This window comes from Fundulus heteroclitus, chromosome 10 (assembly GCF_011125445.2).
Source record: "Fundulus heteroclitus isolate FHET01 chromosome 10, MU-UCD_Fhet_4.1, whole genome shotgun sequence".
Classification (NCBI taxonomy): Eukaryota; Metazoa; Chordata; class Actinopteri; order Cyprinodontiformes; family Fundulidae; genus Fundulus; species Fundulus heteroclitus.
In genome coordinates this window covers 1,672,592-1,694,079 of record NC_046370.1, presented here as the reverse complement: position 1 = coordinate 1,694,079, position 21,488 = coordinate 1,672,592, and the positions used below count along the sequence as shown (strand labels likewise).

The 21,488-nt window shown below is 38.1% G+C and overlaps 1 protein-coding gene across 1 annotated transcript; it reads right to left on the bottom strand.

Annotated features, from left to right (window-relative positions):
- Positions 1-12,045: 12,045 nt before the first annotated feature.
- On the bottom strand, positions 12,046-21,252 carry prrt2 (proline-rich transmembrane protein 2). The gene is made up of 5 exons (XM_012852401.3): positions 21,131-21,252; positions 17,220-17,508; positions 16,722-17,017; positions 15,282-15,411; positions 12,046-12,926 (listed from the first exon to the last, which is right to left on the bottom strand). Exons 2-5 carry the CDS (start codon positions 17,443-17,445, stop codon positions 12,910-12,912), a joined length of 669 nt encoding a protein of 222 aa, XP_012707855.2. The 5' UTR covers positions 17,446-17,508; positions 21,131-21,252; the 3' UTR covers positions 12,046-12,909.
- Between the last annotated feature and the right edge of the window lie 236 nt (positions 21,253-21,488).

Below are 21,488 nucleotides of genomic sequence, written 5' to 3'. Positions count from 1 at the left end.
AATGTCGATGGTTCTGTGTGAGTCGTTTGCATGTTTGATGTTGATGGAGCCGGGGAGCGACATTGTGTTGAGCTCTTCTGTTTCAAGTGAAGGGAGTTTTATTCTGACTCCCAATTCGACGTCTCTAACAGTTGTGTGATGCGTCAGCTCTGATATTACTGATATTTCAATGCTATAACTATATAGACACACTATATTACCAAAATATTCGCTCATCTACCTTGACTTGCATATAGATGCCAGAGACATCCCATCCTTAATCCACATGGTTCCAGGTGACGTTGGTCCTCCCTTTGCAGCAATAACAGCTTAAGCTCTTCTGGGAAGGTGGTCCACAAGGTTCTGGAGTGTTTATGGGAGTTTTTGACCATTCTTCCTTAAGCGCATTAGTGAGGTCAGACACTGATGTGGGACGAGAAGGCCTGGCTCTCAGTCTTCGGCTCTAATTCATCCCCAAAGGTTTCCTGTCAGGTTTAGGTCAGGTCTCTGCAGGCCAGTCAAGGTCATCCACACCAAACTCTCTCCTCCAGGTCTTTATGGTGCTCTGCTGCTCATTCATGTGCGAAGAGAAAAGAACAGTCTCCAAACAGTTCCCACAAAATTGGGAGAATGGATATGTCCAAAATCTCTTGGTCTGCTGGAGCATTCAGAGATCCTTTCACTGGAGCTGAGGGCTCTGAGCCCAGCTCCTGAAGAACACACCACAAAAAAGGGAACTACGGGTAAGTGAAATTTTCTTGAAATTAGTGTATTTGTCCTTGATTTGAGCAGGTAAATAATTTTTACCCCTAAAATAAGATAATTAGATATATTCACTTAAAATATATTGGGTCAGATTGAATAATCTAACCCAGTCTGTATAATATGATTGAACTTCACTTTGTAAAGTGCCTTGAGATGACATGTTTCATGAATTGGCGCTATATAAATAAAATTGAATTGAATTGAATTGAATTGAATTGAATTGAATTGAGATGAGTTGTTCCTGTGTCAAGTCCAAAAATCTTACTTCTGTATATCTGTAGTGTGTAACGAATATAATTCCCCCCCTGGGATTATTAAAGTATTTCTGATTCTGATTATCTGCTCAAATCAAGGGCATAGTCACTAATTTCAAGAAAAATTTACTTACTTTTAGTTCCCATTTTGCAGTGCGACCCACTCCAGAATCGGCCTCTCCACCAAAACTTTACACTTGGCACACTACAGCCAGACCAGAACCGTTTTCCTGGTAAACGCCAAACCCAGACGACACTTTGCACTCCATGAAGCTCTCTCTACGTTCTGTTCCAGAGCTGAAACCAAAGGCCACACGTACACTGCAAAAAGGGAACTGAAAATAAGTCAGATTTTCTTGAAATTACTATATGTTTCCTTCATTTGAGCTGCTAAATAAGACTATTTGCCAATGGAATGAGTGTTTCTACCCGTAAAATAAGATAATTAGACACCCTGCACTTGAAATAAGATGATGGAGATGAACTGTTCTTATTTAAAGTGCAAAAATCTTATTCCATTAGCAAATAGTCTGATTTATCAGCTCAAATCAAGGAAAAATATACAAATTTCAAGAAAATTTTACTTACTTTGAGTTCCCTTTTTGCAGTGTAGGTTGGAGGTCTGCAGAAAGTTGGTGACCTCTGCCCACTTTGTGCCTCGGCATCTGCTGCCCCCACTCAGTTTATGTGGTCTCCCACTGGGGGGCTTAGCTTCTGTCTTTCCCAATGGTTTACACTATGTTGTAAAACCACAGACAGCTGACTGGGGGAATATTTAGGAGCGAAGACATTTTCCAGACTGGACTTGTTGCACATCCTATCACAGAACCACGTTGGAGCTCCTGAGAACGACCCGTTCTCTCTCACACAGACGTTTGTAGATGACTGTGACCATAGAGGTGACTGGAACATAAGATTTCCATTTATTTGGATGGGCGAGCGAATATTTTTGGCAATATAGTGTGTGAATAAAGCAGAGGATGGGGGTTAATTAAGCACAGAGGACTCTTTCTCAGCAGAGAAGCGTTCATGTTTGTGGTCTGATCCAGTAAATGACATTAAGAGCCTTTGTCTGACAAAAAATAAGTGATTAATTGTTAAAAGAACAGTGTTGTGTGGTACCTCTCTGTATCTGCTGCTGTGGTCGAATGAGGCTAATTACTACAAATACTAATAATACAGCTGGTGTTCATATGTAAATACATTTGATGTTTTAAACTGTTTTGAATATTTGTCCTTCTGGAAAGTGAGCATGATTGTTGTTTGTTCTTTATAAAACCTTTATTTATATATAACTGGTTCCAAAGTGGCCTCTGTGGATCTCTGATGTTTATGCACAGCCCAGTGGCAACCTAATAAAGCTAGATACTGCCACCTAGTCTCCTGGATCTGCAACTGCAACCTCTTCTCTGACTGTAAGGTGAGCAGGAAAACAAAACAAAAAAATCCAGTTTTCATTAAATCGTTGTTAATTTGGCTTATTTGCAGTCTTTGTATAATTTCATCATCAACAGTTGGATTGAAAGGACTGTGTCGGTATTATATGAGCAAATTCACGCCATAAACTTGCCGCCTCGTTCCATTAGTTACCGTAGATTTAATGTTACCTTTATAATTAAAGTAAGAAGGGCACTAGGCTTTATTAAAAATAAATTTGTCATTTGGGGGTGTTTAATAATGCATGTGCTCGCTCGTTGTCACATTGTGTGCTTGGCTGCAGCTGGCTGCCATTAATGGTCATAAAATACGCAACTTTAAAAACAAAACTTTTCCCCGACTCCACAGAGGATGAAATATAAGGGTGCTCCCATACAGATAAACACACCAAACTAAATCATTCTGTTAAAGTTTAATTATAATCTTTGCATTTTTAACAGGACTGAGGGCAGAGCTTTTTTTTTTTCCAGATGAATGTTAGCTTAATTTATTCACTCTAAAATCAGGTCTCGTTTTTGGAATCATTGTCCTGCAGGACTCCCAAATTTGCCCCAGTTTCCACAGTCTGGTTCAGCCTGAGAGGATGGCCAACCCAATAAGAAGCTGCTGCCTTCCCAAAAATACCCCCCTCCCTTCTAAAAAAAAAATGCCTTTTGGATTAAACTTTTATAGTTGGAGAAGACAAGAAGGCAAGACGTTACACTTTTAAACCTAAGAACGTTGAACCAACTATCAAGCATGGTAGTGGCAGCATCATGCTGTGGCGTTGTTTTGCTGCCAGTAATAGTGTTGCTATGTGTAAATCGAATGAAAATACATAAAAAAATGGAAAATTGTATTAAATATTTTGAACTTACCATCTGGACGTTTTCAACTTGGACAAAGTCGGATGTTTAAACTGGACACTGATCTCAAACACACATAGGAACAGTTTTTTAGAGGCATCTGAAGTGGCCTCAAACTCAACCTAAATGAAAATGTTTGGACCACGCTTTAAAAGTGAGGTCTGGGCCACAAATCAAACAAGTCTAAACGGACCTTACCAGTTCTGACAAGAAGCAAGGCATCATGTGGATGGTCACTAAAAGCGTTGGAATATGTTTGCTTTTTTAAAAAATTTTAATTTTTTGAATGAGAGAAAATTTTACACAGTATCCAAACACGTGCACCTAATTTTTGTTTTTAAAAGATCCTTTTAAGTTGTGCGTCTTATATTTATTCCATCGTGGAAAAAGATACATTAAAATAAAACGAGCAAAAGGCAAACATTAAATTAACTTTCCCCTCAGAGATGAGTGAATGTAGACTTTCAAATGCAACTGGAGCTACTGGGGCGCGAAACAGCAAAGCGGAGGGTTTCTTCACCGATACAGTCGGCATTGGAATCAGCCTGGTTATGTAAAAGCTGTAAATATTACATTTTAGTAACTCTTTTTTTCAGCGCCGAAGAAGAACCAGTCTGATTTCCATCTAAATAAACACATTCCTATGAATAGATTTAGCAGACTTCATCGTTATCCAACATTTACTTTGCTGCTGGTACACCTGTGATTTCCCCTCTGAAGGACAATAAACCATATTTTTACCAACTAAACTCTTGCCAAATCTGTTTTAAAATCAGTTTTACGTCCTGGCCCAGCTTGTGTTTGCTCAGTCTATGCTGCACTGCAAAAACGGAACTAAAAATAAGTAAAATTTTCTTATAATGAGTGTACCTGTCCTTGATGTGAGCGGATAAATAAGATTATCTGCCAATGGAATAAGATTTTTGCACTTAAAATAGGAACAATCCATCTCCTCCATCTTACTTCAAGTGCAGGATGTCTAATTATCTTATTTTAGGGGTCAAAATACTCACTCTATTGGCAGATAATCTTATTTACCTGCTCAAATCTAGGACAAAAACACACATTTTAAGAACATTTTGCTTATTTTTAGGTCCGTTTTTGCAGTGTGTATGACGGGGGAAGGTCAGAGATCAGTGTCAGAGCATCATGATGTTTATGTAGGAACTGGGCTGGTGACGAGCGCCTCGCCGTGAGAGTCACCATGAGCTGACGGACCGAATCAGCAGCAGAGTCAGGGATGCTGAGGCGGAGGCTCGCTCTAAATTATAAAGGAGGGAGCGCAAGTCAGGAGGACACGCCAAGCTCTTTGCTGCGGCACAGTTTGTGATTATTGTGCGTTTTCGTCTCCCTCCTGAGAGGTTAAAGATTGCCCCGTGCGAAATAAGAGAAGGCCGCTGATGTTTCATCCTAGTCACCGTTTATTCCTGGCTGCCTACATCACAGAGGATCCGTCCTATGCAGCTGCTGTCACTGAGAAACACAGCTGCTTAAAGATACGTAATTTATTATATTAAAATAAACACAACAGTCCGCTGGGGGGGGGGGGGGAATAAATAGGTTTAAATTAAAGGTACTTTACGTGATGACTTCACAACCAAACCTGATGGAAACGTCCAGGGAACAATCCGCCGAGGTGCCGCACCGACAACCTAAATAACCCTGAAAACAGTGAGTAAAGGCCAGAATGTAAACAACAATAGGGTTTTCCAGGTAAGATGTAGTATTTCAACTGTTGATGTTTGAATAATTTGTTATTCGGTGAAACATTTCTTTCAAATCCTGCGAGTTTTGACACTTTTTCTTCAAGTTACAGTCACAACATTTTTACCCAAGAGACCAACAAATCTTTTTTTTTTTAAGGATAAAAATCAGAAAAGTGTTCAATGCATTTAAAATGAACGAAATTAAGAACTCACATAATCAGTGAATAGACACACAATTAAGTCTTAATCGATGGGAGTCCGGCACTTTAAAGGGATTCTAAGGCTCTAAATTTGTATTAATCTCGTAACAATAAATCTAGCAGCAAATAAAAAGACAAATTGATCAATTAAAACAGTAAATACACTGCACAAACAGAACTAAAAATAAGTAAAATTTTCTTGAAATTAGTGTATTTGTCTTGTATTTGAGCAGGTAAATAAGATTATCTGCCAATGGAAGGAGTATTTTACCCTTAAAATAAGATAAATAGATATAATACACTTGAAATAAGATGATGGAGATGAATTGTTCCTATTTTAAGTGCAGAAGTCTTATTCTATTGGCAGATCGTCTTATTTACCTGCTCAAATAAAGTACAAATAAACTCATTTCAAGAAACTTTTATCTTATTTTTAGTTCTGTTTTTGCAGTGTAATAAATAGCTTGTAAATAAAATGTACTGATGGGCCAAAAAACAACCTGTTTTGTTTCAATTAACCTTCCCTGAAAACTGTCAAGATATTCACCCAAAACCAACAAATTTCCTGGATTACATTTGAGAATAAATAAGTTGTTTTTTTCCAAAGCTGAGAGCTTTGGTGAATTAAATTAAATTCAGATTACAGATATGGTGCTAATTCACAAACACATGTCATCTCGAGTTACTTTGCAAAGTCAAATAAGTCAAATTATACTGACCGACTGGTTAAAAGGTTTTCTATCATAAAAACTCAGCAGGTTGCATCCAGTCATTGACTTTTACTTCTCCTGGATGAGCGTGGAGCCACAGTGGACAGGTGCTGGCATTGCGTGGTTGACTTTGCAGCAATCCCTCGTACCGAGCATGCATGAACTCCCCATTTTTCATATTTCACACATTACTGGATACGCAGGTGTAGACAATGGATGTAAGGACCTTGAAATTAAATATTTAAAATGTCAGACAATTGCTTTAATCAGGGTCTATATTTAAATACCTATATAAGAGCTGCTTCTTAAACAGATTAATATGAAATTACTCTCCTCAGCTGATGTGACCTCTCTGGATGCACGTGTTTTTCGTCCAGTCAGTGTGAGATCTCTGTTAAGGACGTGAACAAGCTTCACGACATCCGTCTCTTTCGCTTACAGTAAATAGATGGCGCACACAGACTAAACTAGGTCAGCTCCTTGCCAGCATATTGATGTCATCCTCAGCATCGTGCCTGTGCTGCACATATGGAGCAGCTGTGACGCTCAGCCAAACACCTGATCAACACACAGCTTGTGCTGCCCCCTGTTGCACGCCTTCAGACTGACCCAAGGGTGTCCAAACTCTTTGTCAAGTGGGCTGAAACTGTAACTTCAAAAATACTTGAGGGCCAAAATAAATGAATCAAAATCAGGATACAATAACCAAAAAAAGATATTGTGATATTTTCTTTTTAACTGCTTCATAAAATAGGGGCATATAATATATTTAATTAAGCAAATTAGTCAGATTTCTTGAGCACTAGCTTGAGATTTTCATTCATGAATTGCAGTTGGGGGCCTCACAAAATTATAAAATGAGTCCAGGAGCCGCAAATGGCACCCCTGGATTAAATTAAAATTAAAAATGTAGCTTTTTAAGAAATGTATTGTAAGATTATTTAGAAACATAACTAACATAACATGATTAACATTTTAATCATTGTTAAAATGACTCCTAATTACATCTGCGGGTAAATTACAAATTATGCCAGTCTGTTTTAATTAGCACAGAATTAAAAGTGATATTAATGATGACTGAATTAAGCTGCTTCAACTTTGGGTTATCGTGATAAAGATAGTAATAATAATAATAATAATAAATTTTATTTGTAATGCACTTTACATTTAAGAAAAATCTCAAAGTGCTACAGGTAAAATCATCATAGAAGGGTAAAATCAAAATTTAAAACTAAGCATCGCTTTAAAACACTTATGAATAAAATCAACAGCATAATTGTAAAATGTTAAGAGTCATATGTCCTGCTAAAAAGAAATGTTTTTAATCCTTAGTGTCTAACTTTGACACTGCTTTCTTAAAAAGTCTTTGTGATGGTAACAGCACGGAGGAAATTTTAAAAATACGAGATAAGACTCTATGAAATGTTGAAATTTGCCCTTGAGTGTTTTTATTTATATTATTATTATTATTGCAATAACCTACAAACTGTCTCTTCAGAAATTAAACCACTTATTGTATTAACTAAGTTATTGTCCTCTTCATAAATTCACACTCAAAATTCAGGTCTGACCCTACCTGCAAAGTAAGTTGTAATGACACCGGTCGGTTTATTTTAGTAATTTTTTTATTTCCTACGCAGGCTGACAACGGAGCAAACATGATGCTTCCGTATGATGTCAAGCTGAATCAAGCTTCTGTGTTTATTTGTGACCCAGCTAAATCATCTCTGACCCACTTTCCACATCTGGATGTAACCCTGCTTGGTGCACCGATCTCCCCCTGAGCCATCCTGTACTATAAACAAACTATTAAATTAGCTGAGCGCGAAGAAAAACGCCTTTAAGTGTCAAAATGTTAACTGATTGATGGAGGAATTACTGTTGTCAGATGTTACCAGGGCTGTTTTGTTTTCTGTCAGTCTTGTAGAGGTTTTTTAGCCTAAGTCGGCAGTTTTTTTTTTTTTCTTAATATGTGACACAAATTCAACAACATAGCCACCCTGTGTGTTTATTTATAAAGTACCATAAATGCAAAACTCCAAATCATCACTTTCTCTCTCCTGCAGTCATTGGGCAAGAGGTGGAGTACACCCTGGACTCAAACTAGGGTTGAATTTATGCAGTTTTCATTTAGTCATTCATAAAGGTTTTATTATTATTATTATTTAGCCACTTTATCAGGATTTCTAACATTATATTTCCTTTTTTAATATTTTTAAAGCTTTTTTATTAACCTTGAAATCGCAAACCAGGGAATTTCTAGCAATGTGCATAACCATCGAGCTCGTTAGCTTTATTTTCTCCCCGTGTTGTGAAGTTGCTGATTATATTTATTTGTGGATGTAAATAGTACAAATAAAATACTTCATGTAATAATACTTGGATGTAATTTAAGGTAAACAATAAAACGTTTCATCATTGTTTAGTACAAATGTTAGCTTGCTAACTTTAGCTATAGCTTTTTGCTAGTTAGCTTTGTTCGTTGGCACAGCAGTGACATAAAGTTCTTAGCGAGGTTTTTAAAACTGTTATTCCCCTTCCAAAAAAAGTAAGGTCTAACAAGAGAAAAGATATTTAAATATATTTTATAATATGTTTTGTCTCCTTATCCAGTCTATACATTGTTTATACAGGGGCTACCTGCTCTATATTGTATTACCTTTTTCCGTTTGCATTTAATTTAAAGTAACATGTGTGTCAGCATGGCTTTACCATTTTAAATTTTACTCTTAGAAATACAAATGTACCAAATAAAAACTGATTTAAACAGTGTCAACTTAATTGACAGTTTTGGCTAAAAAGTGTGAATCAGTACAATATTCTTTTTTGTTAGCATTGCAATCAAAGTTTTTTTTCTAGCATCATTAGGATTTAGGTGATTAGTCTTTTGTTTCCCCTATAATGTCAAGTTGTTAGGCTAATTTATGGTTGGTAATGACATGTAGAAAAAATAAGTTTTTGTCTCTCAGCACAAATTCTAAAAACTTTAGGTAGAGTTTAATGCTAACTGCTAACTAGCAGTGGTTCGCTTGCTAACATTAGACTTATTTTACAATTAAAAAACATATTCCTTAATAAAAACGTGTTGCACACCTAATTTATTCAACGGTGGCTTCTTAATTTTCTGTCTTGAGTTAAAACATTGTCAGTTTAGAGAATATGCATTGCTATATAAGTGATTTATTGTTACATATAGCCCCGTGTCTGGTGCTCGTCACCAGTGGTCACGGGGCAACAGGGAGGGTTAGCCCTGGGCGTGTGGACAGTCCATCACAGGGATGCAGAGAACAAACAAGTGTTTGATTGGCCACTGACTCACATTTAAAGGCAATTTAGTGTCAAATTAGCCTATCACGTTTTTAGACTGGGAGGGAACAGAAGAACACCCACGCAGGCACATGGAGAACATGCTGACTCCCTGAAGAAAGAGGCAACAGCGCTTAGCAGCTGCGCCACAAGCGTTTTATATATTTTATGCTCATCAACAGGCTTGTTAGAACGGTGTGAGGAACGTTTTAGCTCTCATTTGCAGTGGCTTCGTTAAGGTTTTTTTTTAAAAACCCTCTGTGGAGAATAATGAAGGAGAGCTCTTCCTTTGATTTTTGCTGCAGTCATGTGAGAGTGGAGTTCTGATTATATGGCACCAGCGTGTTTCCCTGGCTCTGAGCCGCCCTTCAGCATTTAGTCCTTCCTGTTGTATCTGCCCCGCTGAATACCAACAGCAGGCGCTTTGCATCAAGGCAGCTTAAACACTGTCACAGCACAGACACGGACCCACTAATGCTTCCACCACTCACTTTATTTAGTCTGGTGGGCCTATTTGCAAAAGACAATCTGTTCTCAGCTCGCTCGGCTCTCTGGTTCTCTCTCACTTATACTCTTAAACGTTTTTTTAGTTTGTTAGTTGAATTCTATTTTTGCATGGTACTGGCTGTGTTGATGTAGAAGGAATACAGTTTTCTTCACGCTTTTTAACTTAATAGAGTAGTTTGTATCAATTTGGCTTGTTATCATTCAAAATGCATTGTTCTGAATTCTCTGCCTTTGCAATTGGATTTCTATTTTTATTGTTTGTTTTATTTCCTCGTGTTGAAATCATTTCTTCTATCTTGTTTTCCACTGTGTGATAATATATTATTATACATATATTTTAAATCTCTGGCTGCACAGCGGAGAAGTTCAGCTTTGTAGCATGAGGGTACTGGTTTGCATGTTCTCTCCGTGCATGCTTGACTTCCTTTTGTTTCAAAAACATTGACTGCTGGGTTAATTGGTCTCTCTAAATAACAATCATCCCCACATGGGAAGGGAAATATAAATATTAGCTTCTGCACAAATGCACAAAAAATTAATGGATAATTCCCCTGTTAAGATAAATAGATGTCATTTGCATGACTAGGATGCATAGATAGATAGATAGATAGATAGATAGATAGATAGATAGATAGATAGATAGATAGATAGATAGATAGATAGATAGATAGATAGATAGATAGATAGATAGATAGATAGATAGATAGATAGATAGATAGATAGATAGATAGATAGATAGATAGATAATTTTTGTTTTTTGATTTTGTGAAAAACACAAAACAAAAAGTGAAAAAAACAAACAAATGAGAAACCTTTAATTAAAAATTGCATTTAAGAGGATAAAAGTCCAACAAAAATATATAATATAATATGTGTGCAGAGGACTGAATAAAATAATGGCATTTCAAATTAAAAAAAGGATAATATTCCTACGGTAAGGACTTTTTTTGTGTGTCTGTGGGACACAGGTGGAGCACAAAATGAACAAACCCCCAAAGGGTTAAAGCAAAAATCTCCTCCGTCTGCTCTGCTTTTGCTCTTTATCGTGTCAAAACAACATTGAAAACATGTCGCATGCATTCTCTTTATTATGAACGTGTTGCAGAAGTATAATATTCCAGGTGCCAGCTTTTCTCTGTAGGTTACCATCATCTCATACAGGAATAAAAATCCATAACATGCTAATAGCCACAAAGATTATAGAAGCCTGCTGGGCATACAATGACTGCCAGGAGGCTGGCTACATAATGCTAACCCGTTTTAGCTAGAGAAATATCACACTACTGATATTTATATCTGCAGAATACACACAGTTGATTACAATTAACCTTACAATATAAGGGTGGGGAGAAAATAGGCTGTAATAATAATAATAATAATAATAATAATAATACAGAAAATGTACCCGGTAGCTCAGGGGTGTCAAACTCATTTCTATATGGGGCCACTTTGGCGTCATAAAGTCATTAAAAGGGCCGGTAGCACGTGTATAGATGATACTTTTCATTTCATAATTTCATTCCAGTTCACATAGAAGTATAAAAAATGCACAGTAACATAAAAATAGCAACCTTAGGCCCAGTTTATACAGTTTATCTGCAAGAAAAGTTGATATTGGGGTGAGTTACACTTACAGGTGGCATAGCTTTAGTCACTTTGTACACTTTAAAAGGATATATACCTCTACTTTATGACATGATATACCTTTTTTTTTTTTGGCTCTTGAGGGCCGGATAATTTACCTTGACGGGCCGGATTCGGCCCGCGGGCCTTGAGTTTGACACCTGTGCGGTAGCTGGAATCACAGTGAGGAACCACAGGTAGATAAACGTTGGAGGTCAATTAAAGACACAGGAAATATTATTATTATAACAAAGAAGGCTCTACTTTCTAAATTTCTCTCCCACAGAAACATTTCCAGATATCTCACAAATTTAAAAGATCCTCATTTGTACACAGCAAAAAAAAAATATATATAAGAACAACAAAAAAGGATTACACACGTAAAAGGTGCGGACACTACAGGGTAGAAAGAAAAACCAGCCATTAGGGGCTTTTATTAAGGGACGAGAACGCTACAATGAGTCTGGTTTTAAAGCACCTGTGGATAGAAACTGAGGTTACAGCTGCGTCTCTGGCCGTCAGATTTGTTAACCAAATAGCCGATGCCTGCACACAAACACACAGTTCAGCTTTCATCTGCAGGCTCTGAGCGCCGTCTTAAAAGGATCTTTTACAAACTTTATAAAAAAAGGTGATGCAGTTTAACTAGACTGGATTTTTTTTTTTTTTGCTACAGCAGCATTTTCCATTGAGATCAACCCTTTTTTTTGTTGTTTTGTTTTGTTTTGTTTCCAGCTCACAGTGGTCAGTGGTGTAGAGCGGGTGTTCGGTGACGCAGCAGAAGAGTAAAAACACATTTCACGTCCCTGTCAAGAGTTTTGTGTTTACAAAAAAGAAAAAGCAGGAAGCTTTCCCTCTGAATGTCTTCTGTTTGGCACATTTCTCTTCCCTTGCAGTGTGCCTTTCTGTGCGAGACTTTCCATAATCCCTCCTGATTCACCGCCTGTCCCCCACCCCACTCCTCTCTCTTCCATCCTCTTTCACCACCAGGATGCTCGGTCTCAAGCACAAGATGCGGGGGGGGCGTTTTGAAGCGGTGAAAGTCTGAAACAGTGCGGCTGAGCGGCTTTTCCTCTCTGAAGGAGTTAAGGGTGAGGTTCTGCAGCTTGAATCCACTGCAGTGTAAATCCTGGAGCCGCTTCGGGCGTGTCTGAGGGGATTTAACGGGCAAGCTGGGCGCGTTGGAGGGCGAACTTGGCAGGGATTGATGCTGTGGAGGCAGAAAGCACTTCCACCGGCTTCCCTGTTGTTGTTCTGCAGGTAGAGACGGGCGTGTGAAAAAATCGTTTGGCGTGTGTTGGCCAGGAGAGAAGGGGACTCATTAGTCTCCGTTCGAGATCAGAAGCACCACCCCTCCCCCCCGATCCGAGACGGAGAGCTGGCAGCTCTTCCATTGTTCTGATTTCTTCCACGACAATTAAGGGACCGTATACAGATTACAAGAAATATAAGTAAAGCGCTGTATATCAGGAGCATTTGTCACAACATCCGGGTAATGACTAGGCGGTAAAGGTGGTGGTGCAGGTGCGGTGGCCAGACGTTCAGTTCCCTTATCCGGTTTCATCCTGGGATGAAACTCAGGTTTTCACATTGACTAAAAAAAGAAAAGGAAGCGTATTAGTCAGAGCTATGCATTCTGTGACGTAATCTGGATATAAAGAAATTTCACAGACCACAGAGGACAGTTACATAATGAAGGGGGGAAAAAAACAAGGGGCTGCCGAGTCCCAGAGGTCCTGAAACTCAAGTTGCATCTACAATCGCTCCTCTCTAGCCACAGAGCTAATTAGAGCTGGGTCTAATGAGGCCCAACAGGCTGAGAGCGCACACAGAGGCAAAGATAAGAATCAGTTTAAAGCGAAATAATATGGAAAGAAGAAAAAATTTAATTTACTTACCGTTTCAGGGACATAGCACCCATCACAGTTTTGAAATCTCTGTTAAACATGTGTAAAAAGCTTTCAAATACATGTTTCTTTTATTCCAGAAACATAATATCACCCTGAAGAATTTAGAAAAATCCAACCTTTAATCTGAGTACATGTATTGGGCATTAAAAAATGTTTGTTTTTCTTTTTAAAATCACTCACATCCAAAATCTGTGACACCCCGAACAATTACTATAAAATAAATGTAACGTAAGTAATGGTAATAATCTGATGATGCTCGTTTCTCATATTAAAAATATCTTTTGAAAATAACTTGTGAGCAGGTATTAAACACATTAAGTCCACATTTCTGTATAATTTTTTTATTATTATTGGTCCGATTATGTAATTTTAAATAGTGTGTGTCCAAAGCAGAAAGTTGAAATAAAAGGCTTCAGAAAACATAATTTTGTGTGTAATTGATTGCTAATAATTTGTTTTACTTAGTGAACTGAGTTACTGAAATAAAGGAGCATTATTTTTTAAATTGACTGTAAAAGTTACTTTTTTTAAGGTGAGTCGGGTGTGCAGAAACTTTTAATTAAAAAAACAAAAACAAAAAAAAAACAATGATGTCCCCTGGTGTATACATATATTTAGCAGGGGCCCATTCCTCTTAGCCACTCTTTAAAATTGAAAAGACAATAGAACGTATGATTTGAAGTTAAAAACATATGGTTTATAGTATTTATCTTTCATTCCGGTGGCATAAACTCACAAGGAAAATCTTTTAAATATCCAATATTTAAATTTGACTACATTTATTTAGTAGAACAAAAACATCCACAGGAACAATAATTGTTTTCACTAAAATTACAGTTAATACAATTAATGGCTCTCCAAATAATCTCTACAAAATAAATCTTGTACTTTTTTTTCTGTACTTTGTGGTTAACTTTTTGAAATGGACCAAAATCCATGAACTTCTAATGGGAATGAATCACTTCCTCTTTCCATAGAGTAGAAATATGTTGCTACACTATTCAATGTAGGAAAGAAAAGAGAACATAATTTAAAAAGGACATCAGTAAATTAAATTAATAAAATAGCTACTTGACTATACTATAAGTGTAACCACTATATCAGAAGGATGGCAGAGGAGGAAATAAAAGGGCATCTCCCCTTCTATTTGACATGTTCGCTATTCTTTCCCATTTTGGAGAGAAAATAAGACAAATAGGTTTCTGTTAGGTCAGAGTTATGTCCCAGAGTAACAGAGGGTTCTGGTTAAGTACATAAAGGTTTATCTGCACGCTAATCAACTTAAAAAAAAATACGAATTAAGGATATTTAAAGTTATATAACAACAAAAGTTAAAGTTGGCCCAAGTCATTCAATTTAGAAAACAATTACCACCACTTTATAACAAGCATTATTTTCATAAGTAAATCAATGTTCTCAAATTAAAGGTTGGATATTTCCACATTTTTAAGCATGAGTTCATGTTGCTGCAATAAAAGAGGGATTTATTTGAAGGTTTTTTTACGCACCTTTTACCAGGAGTAAGGGTGCAGACACACCTTCACTTGGCAAGAAAGCACTAAACCCCAGTCTATGCAAGTGACTGAACACTAATCTGTTCTTAGAATCTTTTTATTTGAAAGGTACAATAAATGCACATTCGTTCTTATTGTGAGCCGCTCAACAAATCACACACATAGTTTACATACAGGAACAAGACTTCACAGTTGGTACAAGCAAACAGGACAAGGCGTAAAACAGACAACGAAGTACACGGATCGATCTACAGGCAAACCGAGGCATGCAGTCGGTTACAGCTGCACATGTGGACCCCATGCATCCTCTGGAAATGGAGCCGTACTGCGCAAACAGATTGTAGCAGTGCTAGAGATTAGGGTCAGATTAAGCTCTATATGGTCAGTTGACCCGATAGATCTTATATTAAAGTGGAATAAATAGGATATAGAGGAGAGTTCAGAGGGGCAGAGCAGCTGTGCACAGATACACAGGGGGGTAAAGAGGAGTAGTTAGGGGTTAAAGGTCAGATTTGGGACACTCACTGGCCAGGTTGACAATGCAGGCGATGATAATGACCGTCCCTCCTACTAGTGACACCATGCTCAGCATCTTGGCCACACGTCCAAGACGTACGGCGCCGTCCAGGTTTCCCTGCTCAAGGCTGTTCTTGGACTGAAGGAGAAAAATCAAGCCGTATGTTAGTTGCTCACGCCAACATTTTTTATTTTATCTTTCCCCCCTGCAAACTCACTGCAAAAACGAAACTAGAAATAAGTAAAATATTCTTTAAAATTAATGCATTTGTCCTTGATTTGAGCAGGTAAATAAGGTGATTTGCCAGTGGAATAAGATGTTTTGCACTTAAAATAGGAACAATTCATCTCCATCATCTTATTTCAAGTGCAGGATGTCTAAATATCTTATTTTAGGGGTTTAAAATACTCATTCCATTGGCAGATAATATTATTTACCTGCTCAAATCAAGGGTAAATACACTAACTTTAAGAACATTTTACTTATTTTTAGATCCGTTTTTGCAGTGTACTCATTCCATTGGCAGATAATATTATTTACCTGCTCAAATCAAGAACAAAAACACAAATTTCAAGAATATTTTACTTATTTTTAGATCCGTTTTTGCAGTGTACTCATTCCATTGGCAGATAATATTATTTACCTGCTCAAATCAAGGACAAAAACACAAATTTCAAGAATATTTTACTTATTTTTAGATCCGTTTTTGCAGTGTACTCATTCCATTGGCAGATAATATTATTTACCTGCTCAAATCAAGGACAAAAACACAAATTTCAAGAATATTTTACTTATTTTTAGATCCGTTTTTGCAGTGTACTCATTCCATTGGCAGATAATATTATTTACCTGCTCAAATCAAGGACAAAAACACAAATTTCAAGAATATTTTACTTATTTTTAGATCCGTTTTTGCAGTGTACTCATTCCATTGGCAGATAATATTATTTACCTGCTCAAATCAAGGACAAAAACACAAATATTCAAGAATATTTTACTTATTTTTAGATCCGTTTTTGCAGTGTACTCATTCCATTGGCAGATAATATTATTTACCTGCTCAAATCAAGGATAAATACACTAACTTTAACATTTTACTTATTTTTAGATCCGTTTTTGCAGTGTACTCATTCCATTGGCAGATAATATTATTTACCTGCTCAAATCAAGGACAAAAACACAAATTTCAAGAATATTTTACTTATTTTTAGATCCGTTTTTGCAGTGTACTCATTCCATTGGCAGATAATATTATTTACCTGCTCAAATCAAGGATAAATACACTAACTTTAAGAACATTTTACTTATTTTTAGATCCGTTTTTGAAGTGTACTCATTCCATTGGCAGATAATATTATTTACCTGCTCAAATCAAGGATAAATACACTAACTTTAACATTTTACTTATATTTAGATCCGTTTTTTGCAGTGCTGCGCCTGCCTCTTACCATGATGGAGTAGACAAAGCCAACGATGTTGATGGGCCACACGGGACAGAAGCAGGCCAGCACGGACAGTAGGAGGTAGTCTTTGACCTTGGTGCGGTCCAGCGGCGGGTTGGTGGCGATGCTGGAGTGGCGGGATAGCGACGGCCGGGGCGAAAACGCGGTGTAGCCGATGGAGCTCGCCCGGCTGCCCTTCCTGGTTTTGCTGTTATGAGGGTAGGAGATGGAGTGCTGTCTTCTGGGAGGGGAGGAAATGACTGGAGAGGTGCTCTCTGCGGCTCCCGGGTGGATCCCGTTACCTTCACGTGAAATGTGGCAAGGACAAGCAAAAAGTGAGTGTGTGAGTACCGCTACATAGACCCGTATGTGTGTGTGTGTGTGTGTGCTCTCCAGGGAGCTACTCATGCAGAGGGATTTGACTTTCCCTGAGCCTGCTGAGTGTGCAGCTGCGTACGCACCAACCTCCACCCACCCGCTGTCCCAGTACGAGGTCAAACTCACCGTTCTTCAGCTTCTCGTTGATGACTATCACCAGCTCTCCTTTGGATTTGCTGCGAGGAGGCGTTTTGGTCGGGCTGCTACAGCTGTGCAGGAGCTCTTCGCCCACCGGTGACCCGCACGGGACAGAGAGGACTGCGTGACTGGAAATGGGGGCATCCTGGTCCATTAGCGACGGCTGTTCTTCCACTGGCCAAATGGCCGGAGCTGGATCCATATTCACAGCCATGCTGACGACGACGTTAAGCCTCTGATTGTGGTCCAAAGCTGTCTGTGTTGCCTGTGGTTAAACCTGACAAAGCAGAAAGTAGTTTTAGAGTTAAAACTGGTTCAAATACGGGAAAAAAAACCCAAAGTCATCGCAAATCCTTCAACTTTTAAACAAACGGTTGATCAGAGTTGTAGCTTCCTACGGAGGACGGCTGTGCTGCAGTGCAGATACAGAAAACAGCTGTTTTTACCTAAGAGTGTTCAGGTAAAACAGAAAATAATCAAAACAATGCCACAAGTTTTGGAATAATGTCTGTTTTTCAAACCGCGAGTTTTCCAGCTTCCTGTAAAACTTTATCGTGCTGCAGTGCTAACACTAAACGGTTAAAAATGGTTATATAGAAAAACTTTAAAATAATCCCATAATTCTGCTTCCAAGGATGGAAGCAGAAAGTAGCTCATATTCAAGACTTGTTGTAATACAGTGAAACTCAATAAATGGATCACTAACACTTCCACAGCGTTTGGAGTAATGGCCGACATTATTAACACTACTTTTATAGTTCCTTGTAGAGGCTAGCTGTGCTGCGGTGATACACTGTAAAAGAAACAATAAACAGATGTGGCAGGTAGGGAAGTGAATTAAAATACTTAACCATACTGAGAAACTTAAGCCTATGATTGTTCCAGTCCTATTTGTAGCTAAACCTGAGGCGGCAGGAAGTAGTTTTAGTTGTACAAGCAATAGAATTAAATTATTACCATTGACATTTATGCAAAAATCATAAACTTATTGAAAATGTGTCATTTTTCTTTTCAGGACATCTTAATAGTGTAATATTGACCTAGTCAGGGGTCTAGAACCTGCGAGCCAAGAGCCACCTGTGGGTTACAACAGCTTTGGTCAAAAAGATATAGAATGAAAAGGTTTTTATGAATATAAAATAATTTTTAAAAAGCCTAGATTTAGCAGTTTGATTATATGTTTGCATAGAAACTCTGCAACAGAATGACAATAATGCTTAAAAATGCTGGTAAAGGTGAATATGGGATTAGCAGCTATAATAAAAGTCATTAATCTATGATGGTGACCAATATTTAATCTTATATTCTCAGTGGGGTACTTCAGCTGCAAAATGGCAGAAATGAGGAGTGTCTACACTACCAGTCAAAAGTTTGGACTCACCTTTGTTATTTAATGGCTTTTCCTTATTTGTATGGCTTTCTATATTACAGATAGTGAGTACATCAAAAGTATGACTCAAAAGTATATATAGTTATGTATCGAACACAAAACTGTGAAAGAACTCAAAACATCTTGTATTTTTTTTAGCTTCTCTTCATCTGTTGTGGTAACGAATCTGTGATTTCAATCTGTTCAAGGATTTTTCACAATTGCAGACATCTGAGAAATGATGTCTTGTTTTGCTGTATGCCAATCAGGAGATTTGAATTTGTACTCACTGCAATCCACCAAAATGCTTGCCACATGGCAAAGATCTATAAACGGACCAAATACAATCATACACCTTTTAAACCGAAGGCTGACGGAAGCTGCCCACGTTGATTTGCTGTTTGTTTTGATGCTAACCACAGTCGGCAACACAAACAAGCTGATAACTTATTTCTCAAACACAAGAGGAACGTGGTAACAAACAGGGGTTACACAGTACAATGCGACCATTGGATAAAATATAAAATGTCATAAGAGCTAACAACCAAAGGTCAACATATTGGCTGCATCTGAAATGTCCTAATTATAGCTCTTAGCTCCTGTTCCTTGACGTTTCATGAGGTCAACAGAAAGAACTCCATCATGGGAAGGAAACAAACTTCGGACAGCCTTTAACTCATACGTCATTAAGCGATGGAAAAAGCACATAAGATGATTCTATGATAGGAAGCATACAGGCTCCTTTTCCTACCTCCTTTCTTACTATTCAGACAGCGCTCATAATGGCAATCATTGATGCACTTCAGCCAAAAGGCGTATTCGGATGTAGCCTACGTAAAATGAGCAGCCATATTGGATGCAAAGATCAGATATTCAGCTTAAGGGGGCGATCTTGTTATAGTTTACAAGTGGCAACACAAAACATAGGCTTACCAGTAACCAACAGAAGCCACCATTAAACGTGTTTTTCTCGCTACATGGAGCAGCTAGCTATGCTCCAATGCTAATGCTAGCTTGTATGTAAAGAGGGAAAACAGTGAAACTTGTGTTTCAGCAGAGTTATTTTAACTTCCATTAGCATTTTGATTTCTGCCCTTATCTTTACTTTTGAGGTGAAATCATAATTTTTTTTACAATTGTTGCTGTTTGGTTAAATTTAACGAGGAGTTTCCCGTCATTTAGTAATCTCAAGGGGGCCAGCCTCCATTTTCCATCATCCCACACCTGTAGCAACCAGAAGCTAAAACATAAGATTGCAAATATAATCCCAAAAATAGTAAACAAGTAATAAAAACCCAATTTGTGTCTTAACACATCCCATCAATATGGTGCCGTAGAAAACAATGCAGCTACATGTGACTTTATTTACCGCAGGTGGCTTCCAGCTTTGTTTGCACATAAGGATCTTTTAAAGGATTATTTATTTGGACGTGTCTTTGTGTTGCCCTCCGCTCCTATCAGCGTAGATGTTGCCCTGAATTTCAGGGCTGTTGTCACAACATGTTGGGTCGAGGTTGACAGGAAAGGAAACTGAATTTCTGGACACCGTTTAATCCAGATGTGCCATGTGGGAAATATGTGGTTTCCGGATTGGATTTGAGAATTTGCCTTGGGAAGATTTATGTCAAGTCTTTTAATGCATAATTTAGTTTTTTTCTGAAATGTACATCATTTTCCACTCACTTAGGGGTCTGACAAAAAGTAAAATTGTATAAAACAAGTGTATTCAAGAAATGGGTTAAGATATATGCTTTGTTTTCAGTAATTTAGGATTTAAAAACAAAATCTGCTTCTGTATAAGCATATTTTATCAGTTTAAATCTATTTACAGCTTGCGTGTAAGAGGGGGCTCTTAACACTGCCCTGCTGGTGAGGCATTTAATCAGTCAAGGGAAATCCCATTTAGCTTTCCTCCCCCTTCCGCTCATCTCCTAGATAAAATTTCCCCACATTTAATTACTCCTTCAGCACATTTACAATTTAAAATAAATAAAAAAATAGGGCAGACTGAAGATTTATTATCCTCTTTGACATTCACCCTCCTCTACAATCGCTTCCTATACTGCAGATGCTTTGTAAACATTAAAAATGCACCAGCGATTCATTATAAATAAGGCGTGAAATGTGCTCTGAAGTCATTAAAGCGTCCTAGGCTCGCTGAAATGAGAAAGAAAGCGGGTCACGTGACATGAGCTGGGGGTACAAAGGCATGGCAGATGGAGGCAGGTTTCTTTGATTTCACTCCGGCCGCCATAGTCTCTCTGCAGGTGTGTACACACAACTAACCACCATATGGTGGACCATACAAAGGCAATGAGACGGTAGAAAAAAAAAAAAGTAAAGGACAAAAGGAGAATACTGTGATGGACGAGGCAGCTCTTTAATTAGCTCTGCTGATTTGTATTCAGTGGACGAGGTTGGTGCAAAAATGCATTAATAAGCAGAAAAATAAAAATGTTCATTGCATGCATGCAAAAAATAAATAAATCAGAAAACAGACCGAGCTGGTAGTCCTTAAAATCAAACTGACCTTTTATCTCATTACAGCCGGATTGCTCCTGGATTTGGCATCGTGGGGAGCACAAATCAAAATAAATAAAAAAATTACACGCAGCCAAACATCTCCCACGGACCTCCTTCGTCCACGCAGAAAGGGTTGTTGTGGGAGCAGATGGGTGTGAAGGGTGCTGCCTGCAAAGCTCCGGGGGTTGGTGTATCCTCACTGCGATAGATGGAGTCTCCTGGCTGCAGGGTGGATCAGGGAGGAGGGGTGTTTGTGTGAAATGAAAAGTGAAATCCACCCAGGCTACGTGCAGAGGAGGAGGAGGGGGGGTGGGGCTGGATTATAGCATCATCCTCTCCTCAAACCCGAGAAAGGCAGGAAAAAA